Source organism: Aedes albopictus, chromosome 1 (assembly GCF_035046485.1).
Source record: "Aedes albopictus strain Foshan chromosome 1, AalbF5, whole genome shotgun sequence".
NCBI classification, from domain to species: Eukaryota; Metazoa; Arthropoda; class Insecta; order Diptera; family Culicidae; genus Aedes; species Aedes albopictus.
The window spans coordinates 243,979,314-243,988,796 of NC_085136.1; the positions used below are offsets into that span (position 1 = coordinate 243,979,314).

Here is a 9,483-nt window from a genome sequence, read left to right on the forward strand (position 1 = left end):
TGCCAGCATAACTGACAGCACGATATTGACACTTGATTGCTTTTTAATTGCAAAAACTGTTTAATTTTGCAATTAGTGGACTTGCAACCTAAAAGCGTTGCAACTATGGTCCACTGCACGAATTTATTCTGGCCTGCTTACTCTCACACGATTTTTGACGTTTGAGAAGTGCCGACACCGCTCAAACGTCAAATTTCGTGTGAGAGTAAGCAGGCCAGAATAAATTCGTGCAGTGGACCATTTACCAGGTTTGCAACGAGCGAACGGCAGCTGTTTGATTTTGAAATATTTCACTTTAAATTGGGTTTTTAAATTAAGAAAAATGTATCGACTTTTTGATTTTATACGAAAGAGCACCTTTTTCTGAGCCACTATGATTTTTTTCAGATTTTTAGAACTTTGTTTTGGTACCTAAAATCAATTTCAAAGATATTTTTTGAAATCACCTTTTGACAGCTGAGTAACTGTTTGACAGCTCCACCCAGTACAAAATGCGACGAGGGGTGATTCAACAAATCGCTCCCATACAAACTTCAAATTGACTTTTAAATAGGTTCCCGGGCACCAAAATTCATGAAAATTTGGATTTCGGCTCAGTTTTGCATGCAGATTCCAAATATGGAGTTATCTCAACACCGCTAAAGAAGCCAATTACATTCATACAAAACTCAGCCTTTCAGCCTTTCGTGTTTCGGTGTTTCAGGTGTCGGTACAACACTAGAACCCCTCCCTTAAGCAAGCAGCTGTCAAAATTCAACACACGAACACGAATCGTCGTCAGTCGCGACATTTTCTTTTTCTTCGTTCGCGCACAAAGAAAAAAAGTGTTTTTCTGCGTCTCGGAAGCGTTTATTCCGTAATTTTCGGTAGTCTTCTGGGAATTTGGCAGCAGAGGCTCGCGGTGCGACACAATGTCGCTATCCAGCATACTTCCAGCCCCGTCCAATCCCATCTGGGATCGCGACGACGAACGTAAACATGTCGCCAAGGGAACTCCTTCGATGGGAGCGCTGGTCAGTGCCAAGATCGCAGCTCCTCCCTATGGACAGCGGAAGGGATGGGTTCCCCGGACGGAAGCGGATTTCGGCGATGGTGGAGCGTTTCCGGAGATTCACGTAGCACAGTATCCGCTGGGATTGGGTGCTCCCGGGAATGCAAACAAAAAATCGAATGCTCTGGCCGTGCAGCTGGATCAGAGCGGGAAAGTTAAGTATGATGCCATCGCGCGACAGGGCCACTCCAAGGACAAGATTGTTTATTCGAACATTAATCAGCTGCTGCCGGCGGAAGTGCTGGCCGAGGATGCCGAAGAGCTGCGAATGCCCGATCAGGAAGCGATCGATGAAATCACGGAGAATACCAGGAAGGCCCTGGAGAAGCTGACGAATCAAAAGATTGTGTCCGCTATGCCTGTACGTGCGGCGGAGAAACAAGCTCCGGCCCAGTACATCCGCTACACACCCTCCCAACAGGGAGATGCTTTCAATTCCGGGGCCAAGCAGCGGGTGATTCGGATGGTGGAAGCTCAGGTTGATCCGATGGAACCACCTCGTTTCCGTATCAATAAGAAGATTCCTCGAGGGCCACCTTCGCCCCCGGCTCCAGTTCTGCACTCCCCGACCCGTAAGGTGACGGTCAAAGAACAGCGAGAATGGAAGGTACCGCCGTGCATTTCCAACTGGAAGAACGCTAAGGGTTACACGATTCCGCTGGACAAACGTCTGGCCGCCGATGGTCGGGGTCTGCAGCAGGTTCACATTAACGAGAAGTTTGCCAAAATGGCCGAAGCGCTGTATATTGCCGATCGAAAGGCCCGCGAAGCGGTCGAGGCACGTGCCCAGCTGGAGAAGAAGCTGGCCCAGAAGGAGAAGGAGAAAAAGGAAGACATGCTGCGGCAGATGGCTCAGCGTGCTCGTGAGGAACGTGCCGGAATCCGTCACCCAGGGGAAATGGCCGGTGGCAGCGGAGCTGGGGGAGATCCGGGCCTAGTCCCCGCCGATCTGCGGGAACGCGATGAGATTCGTGCCGAGCGACACCGAGAACGTGCTCGAGACAGGAATTTGGCCCGGGCAGCGCCGGACAAGCGATCGAAGCTGCAACGGGAACGGGAGCGCGATATCTCCGAACAGATTGCCCTGGGAATGCCGGCCAAATCGTCGCTCGCCGGCGAGGCGCAGTTCGACCAGCGGCTGTTCAACACCTCCAAGGGTAAGATCAGTGGATTGGTTTCCTAAATATACACAGTTTTTAAATTTCATCTGTTATTCGCTCTCTTCCAGGAATGGACTCCGGCTACGGGGATGACGAGGCGTACAACGTGTACGACAAACCGTGGCGCGAAGCCGGAACACTCGGAACGCATCTGTACCGGCCGAGCAAGGCGCTCGACAACGACAACTACGGTGCGGATCTGGATCAGATTATGAACACGCAGCGGTTCGTGCCGGACAAGGAGTTCAGCGGAACGGATCGTTCGGCACAGGCGGCCCGCCAAGGACCGGTGCAGTTCGAGAAGGAGGAGGATCCGTTCGGGCTGGATCAGTTCTTGAACATGGCTAAGAAGGCACCCAAGCGCAAGGAGGATGCCATGGCCGGCGGGAGCAGCAGCAATCGCGACAAGGACCGCAAGAAGCGGCGTGATTAAGAAGGTTTGATTTTGCTTCTACATATTCTTTAGGTTGATCTTTATTGTTTAGGTTCATACACACACTTTGCGTAACAATTGAGGGTAATTATCATAATGAAAACTGATTAATTAGCGCCCATAAACTGATTATTTTTTGATAGTCTGTAGAACGTATCACCTCCCTTCTATTACATTCCATTAACTACTTTTAGTCGAACACTCATGATGGCGGGCCGAAATGAAAGATTTTCATCCTAAGTGATTGCAAGCCAGTTTTGAATCACCACTGTCACGTCGGTTCGTCGGTGGATTCATACCAGGTTTCACTGGAACATAAATATCTAGGTACTCTACATTTGAGTTGGAAATTCAAATTTTGATGCGTTGACTAATCTTACTGTGTTTCCATGGTGCTGCTACGTTTGGCATAATGCCGTTTGGCATAAAGAAAATGTGACATATATTTTTTTCGGGAGAAAAAATAAAGAACCGCTCTCAATTAAAAGAAGGCAAACTTGTTAGCGGTGCATTATATTAGATCTCTTTTTTTTTAAATTACCGTTGCATCCTGTGATGATTTTTTCCGGTAGGGAAATGTTCCTTCTTTTGTATAAAGGCTGTTCTTACTTGTCCCGATAAGGCAGCATCCATTTATTACGTAACGCTAAAATCGGAATTTTTCGACCCCCCATCCACCCTCCGTAACGCTTTTTTTGTATGAAAGCCCGAAATTTTTTGTATGGACCGTAACGCTCGACGATACTCCCCCCCTCCCCATATAGCGTTACGTAATTTGTGGATGGCGCCTAAAGAACAGTCTGTACACAAAAGAAGGACAATTCTCCTTCCAGAAAAATATCAAATTTAGGTAAGCAAAAGGTTTTTTCCCAGCAAATATACTCAAGGATGATTGTATCCTAGACAAAGTATATCTCGCTGATTTTCCTATCCATTTGTTAATCGATTCAAGATCTTGTGGCAGTTAACAAAAGTTACAATATTCCAGAATACATATGTAAGCTATTTTTTTTTAAATTTCATACAACCCTGGGCTTGGATTATATGTATCTTCCAGGAAGCTTTGATTTCAGGCATGTGGTCGATGGCCTTTGCAGTAATGATTAGAATAGCTGAATGTATAATCAATGGCAAACAATTCTGTAAGAATCAGATCTCCAAGTCATCTGATATAGTTATACTGATCATGACGCTGCATAGTATATCGAACATTTGTCGAAGTCATTTATGTGCCGGGAAAATATAATTCCAAGTTGGAGAGAATATTACAAACTGAGGGAGGGTAATTGGCCCAGTCAGACCCCTGAATGGGCAATGTGGGTTAGTTTATGGGAATGCCATTGAAGGTTTGTAATATTCTCCGAGGCTTTCGAAATCCAACAGGGCGCGTCCCCGGGTTGCGGATAGGGGGAAAAGGGAGATTTTTCACATTTGTACTGTAATCAGCCAATGTGGTATTATCTCCTATGGTGTTGTTAGTGCGAATGAATGATCTCATTCTATGGGAATTCGAACCTTGTAATGTATTGTTTATCAACTTCAATTTTCTAAGCATGATAAGGTTTTGAAGACAAACATGAGATGAGAGAATTGCCTAATAGGAAAGTCACATCAGCAAAGCTTTTACATATGCAAATGCTATCCATGGGGTCATGTCTAGCATTTAATATGTATGGCAATGACTGATTCTTACCTAGCAGGGGTACTACAAGACCACGCGGACAATTCGATTAAAGGCTTAATTGGGGATAATATATTTTCCAGAACTGAAGGGACATTTTTTCCGGGGTAACTGGCGAGTCGGAGAGGGTAGAAGTTTCCGTTTGTTATAATTGACAAAATAAACAATCGGGCGCTTTTTCTTTCTATGACTTGCTTGGTATTTTGTGGATTATTGTTTTTTGGTTTTGGAAGGTATGCGATTCACTATTGAGCCTTAAAATTATTTTGCATCTGAATAGCATTGATATCGTCAAGTCTGCACCAACACCCTAATCCCACACCAAAATACCCTTTTCCTATCCCATGGCGTTTATGTGGTCAGCAAAGACTATTCAGCCATTACCCCTCCTTATCATCGGCTTTGGACTGACTTGCGCTCTCATTGCCCCACCAAATGCTGCAAAATGAAAATGAAAAATGATTTTTTTTTAAATTTCATACAAGATTCTAGAAAGTATCTGGCATTTCTGGTAGTTTAGTTCATGGTCCATGATGCTATTTTGGAAACGAATCCATAAAATTTTCTAGAACTTTTGGTCCATCACTGAAGAGTGGAATCGTAGGAGCAGTTGACTAGTCACCACCCTGGTTACCAAGATGTTGTTTAGACCCAATCAACTACTGAAAAACTTGTTATTAATAAACCAACCCTGTTACTGAACACACGTCTTTCTCTAAAGGTTGTGAGCCCAGTTGCGTTAGGCCACTGACGATAAACCGAATCATTTCAAGATCATAAAGTTCGTTGGAGAAGAAAGAAGGATGTCGAGTGCAGCGAAAGTTGGAATTGTTCAATTTGCCGGAGAGGGATACGACGTATGGAGATTCCGAGTAGAAACGCAGATGTCTGCCCACGGCGTGAAGGAGATGCTCACGAAGGATGTACCCATGGATGAAGCGCAGCTGGCAGCGTTCCGCGAAAAGGACGAAAAAGCAAAGGCTCTTCTGGTGGCGTACGTTGCTGATTCGCATCTGGAGTATGTGCGCGACAAGGATACTGCGAAGGAGATGTGGAATTCCCTGGCGAATACGTTTGCGAAGAAGGGCTTTGCAACGCAAACCTACATTCGAAGATCCCTGGCAACATTGAAGATGGTAGAAGGAACACCGTTAATGGACCATTTCCGCCGCTTTGATGAGCTGATCCGCCAGTTGAAAGGAGCTGGAGCTACTGTTTCGGAGTTGCATGCCGTAAGTCAACTGTTCATTTCACTGCCGTCGTCCTATGATGTCGTGACTACCGCTATGGAGAATCTTGGAGACGATCAGCTGAAGTTGGACACTGTGAAGGCACGATTATTGGCTGAAGAACAGAAGCGATCGGGAAGAGAGAGCGGTTCCTTTGTGGATGGTGTTTCGGATGGATCAGGATCAGCGTTTGCAGCGAAGCCGGTGAGAAGCAAGGAGAAGAACAAGTTTCAAGGAAAATGCTTCGTATGCGGCGAAGTGGGACACAAGAAATTCTCCTGTCCGAAGATGAAGAATCGACATGGTAAGGCTCAAGTTGCGACCGTTCCTGTGGATAGAGAAATTGCGCTGGTTCTGTCTCAGGAAGAAAGAAAGGATCACAAGGCAGAATCGTTCATCGAATGGATCCTGGATTCGGGAGCAAGTCGGCATATGGCGTATAATGAAGATTATTTTCAAGATTTATGCGAGTTCGGCGAGCCCTTGGTGATCGAAAGTGCGAAAGAAGGTGAGAAGCTAACTGCTACCAAAGAAGGAACGGTGAAAGGAAAGGTTGCCGTAAATGGAAGCGGCCTGACGTTGTCTCTGGGGAATGTGCTTTTTGTGAAGAATCTCAAGTTCAACTTGCTGTCGTTATCGCGTTTGCTGAAGGCTGGTGTGAAGGTAGATTTCAAGCCCGATCGAGCAATATTGTCCAAGGACGGAGAAACCATAGCTGTGGCAAAGCTACGTGGAAGTTTGTATTATCTGAGGATGAGCTGTGTGACGTCCGATTCGGCAATGGTTGCAAAAGGCAGTGAAGATCTGAAGCTATGGCACAAACGGTTCGGACATTTAAGTTTCAAGAATGTTCAACGGCTGAAACAGAACGAGATGGTTGATGGACTTGGCGAAGTGAATGGCGAAGGCGGACTTTGTGAGTGCTGTGCTGAGAGCAAAATGATCCGGTTACCGTTCAACAAGAGTCGACCAAGAACAACAAGACCGTTGGAGCGTGTTCATACGGATGTCTGTGGCCAGATAACACCGAGGACAGCGGATGGATATCAGTACTTTGTGTCGTTCATCGACGACTATACCCATTTTGCTGTTGTCTACCTGATGAAACGAAAATGTCAAGTCTTCGAGTACTTCAAGGTTTATGAAGCTATGGCGACGGCCAAGTTTGGATCGAAAATTGCAAACCTGAGATGCGACCTAGGAAGAGAATATTTTTCAAACGAGCAGCACGAGTATTACACGAAGCAGGGAATCCAAGTGGAATCGACTGTTGGCTACACCCCTCAACACAACGGAGTGGCAGAAAGATTTAACCGAACGCTTGCGGAGAAGATGAGAGCGATGTTGAAGGAATCTGGCGCACCGAAATCGATGTGGGGAGAAGCAGTGTTGAATGCAGTCTACTTGACGAACCGAAGCCCAACGGAAGCTCTGAGAGGAAGTGTTACACCCGCTGAGCTCTGGCATGGCGAAAAACCGGATGTTGGTAAGCTGCGAATATTTGGATGTCTTTCATTTGCGTGGATTCCGAAGCAGAAGAGAAGCAAGTTGGATGCCTCTGGTCAACGTTGCGTGATGCTTGGTTATGCCCCGACTGGTTACCGCTTGTGGAATCTGGAAAAACGAAAAATGTTCGTAGCGCGCGATGTGAAGTTTGACGAGTCAAGATTCCCATTCAAGACACCGGAGAAAGAGGAATTTGCGAAGTTAGTCATCCCAGAAGTCATTCCCATCCCTGTTGAGACCAACGACGAAGAGCGCGAAGCAGTCGAGCCTGGAAACGCTATACCAGAAAATTGCGAATCTGAAGACGAGTACGAGCCTGCTGATGAAGATATCAGTGAAGAAGGTGCATCGGCGCTCCCACCACAATCAAATGGGAACAGCTGTGAGGAGATTGTTCCGAGGTCCAGTGGTCGGGAGCGCAAGACTCCAGGTTGGTTTGCTGATTTTATTGCCCCTTATAGAGCCCTCTCTGCTGCTGATGAATTCCAACAGGTACCTACATGCTACGCGGAGGTTGACGGCCACCCGCACGAGACGGAATGGAGGAAGGCAATCGATGACGAACTGAGGTCCCTGGAGAAGAATCAAACCTGGACGATGGTAAAATGCCCAGATGCAGTAAAACCGGTTCCGAGCAAATGGGTGTTTACGTTGAAAACGGATGCTGACGGGAACCCTGAGCGCTACAAGGCCCGTTTGGTTGCCAAAGGATACCTGCAGCGGAAGCATGTTGATTATGAAGAGACATTCGCCCCTGTAGCAAAACTTTCAACGATTCGGACGATTCTGGCTGTCGCGACCCATCGAGATATGAAGGTTCACCAAATGGACGTTAAGACGGCGTTCCTCAATGGCGTTCTTCAAGAAAAGGTGTACATGCGTGTTCCAGAGGGGGTAAAAGGTCAGCCGTCCCAGGTGTGCTTGTTGAAGAAGTCCCTCTATGGTCTCAAGCAATCCCCACGCTGCTGGAATGGTCGATTCAACGAAGTTCTCCTTAACATGGGTTTCGTTCGCTCTCGGCACGACTATTGCGTATACGTTCGTGGACAAGGAAGGAACATAGCATTCATCGTGATCTACGTGGACGATTTACTCGTGGTTGCGGCTGATTTACGAGCCGTAGAAAGTATCAAGAAGCGACTTAGAGAAGAATTCGAGATGACAGATATGAATGAACTCCATCATTTTCTGGGCATCAAGATTGAACGAGATGAGGGCAGCATGTATCTATCTCAAGAAGCATTTATCCGGAAAATCCTGTCACGTTTCGGGATGCAAAATTGTAAACCAGCTAGTACGCCTGCTGAAACAAAGTTGCAGTTACGGCCAGCGACTGGAGGATGCAGTTATCCGTATCGTGAACTGGTTGGCAGCCTTATGTTCCTGATGCTGGGATCAAGACCGGACCTGTGCTACATTGTGGGCTACTTAGCAAGATTCCAGGATGCTGCAGGAGAGGATCACTGGAAACATGCAAAGCGAGTACTGCGATACCTTCAAGCTACCAAGGATATGAAGCTGACATTTAAGAGAAACCCGCATGAACCACCAATCAAAGTTTTCGTTGATGCTGACTATGCTAGTGACGAGCTGGATCGTAAATGTGTATCTGGATTCCTGATCAAGGCTTTCGGTTGTACTGTCCTATGGTCATCCAAGAAGCAGCGCGCAGTGGCAATGTCATCGACGGAGGCTGAATATATTGCAATGAGCAGTTCAATTAGCGAAACAATTTGGCTTAGCGGACTATTGACAAACTTGGGAGAATACAACTTGTACCCGGTACCAATACACGAGGATAATCAAGGGGCCATTGCCATGGCGGAAAAGGAGGAAACTAAACGCGTGAAGCACATTGACGTCAAGTTTCACTTCATCAGAGAAGCTGTAGCAGAAGGAAAGGTAAAGCTTGTGTACGTGCCAACTCAACAGCAAGAGGCGGACATCCTAACCAAGCCCCTACCAGCCCCAACTCTAAGTACATTGCGGACTAAGATTGGATTGGAGACATTCAACTGAGAGGGGGTGAAGAGTGGAATCGTAGGAGCAGTTGACTAGTCACCACCCTGGTTACCAAGATGTTGTTTAGACCCAATCAACTACTGAAAAACTTGTTATTAATAAACCAACCCTGTTACTGAACACACGTCTTTCTCTAAAATCACACAAAAGAAATATGTTAAATACAAATAATACAACAATAGTTTTAATAAGTGTTAGAAGGGTTCTGTTCACCATAGGTGGATTAAATCGGGTTTTGAACATGTGAATGTTACTTCGCAAACTTTGCGTCTTAGGAATCCCCGGTCAATTAACTGGAATCTCTTTACCGATTTAGATGCAGCCAAATTTCATGGATACTCACCATCCATTGACACTTCAAGTGATTTAGATGATGCCGTTGATACTACAACGGCCTTCAT

At 46.3% G+C, this 9,483-nt stretch overlaps 1 protein-coding gene across 1 annotated transcript; it reads left to right on the forward strand.

Moving 5' to 3' along the window:
• The first annotated feature begins 740 nt into the window (after positions 1-740).
• On the forward strand, positions 741-2,769 carry LOC109425244 (puff-specific protein Bx42). The gene is made up of 2 exons (XM_019700490.3): positions 741-2,208; positions 2,280-2,769. The coding sequence occupies exons 1-2, from the start codon at positions 912-914 to the stop codon at positions 2,642-2,644; spliced, it is 1,662 nt and encodes a 553-aa protein (XP_019556035.2). The 5' UTR covers positions 741-911; the 3' UTR covers positions 2,645-2,769.
• Positions 2,770-9,483: the final 6,714 nt, after the last annotated feature.

Coding starts and splice junctions, on each gene's coding strand:
- LOC109425244 (XM_019700490.3), top strand. CDS start 912: ATGTCGCTATCCAGCATACTTCCAGCCCCGTCCAATCCCATCTGGGAT. Junction 2,209..2,279: donor GCTGTTCAACACCTCCAAGG/GTAAGATCAGTG, acceptor GCTCTCTTCCAG/GAATGGACTCCGGCTACGGG.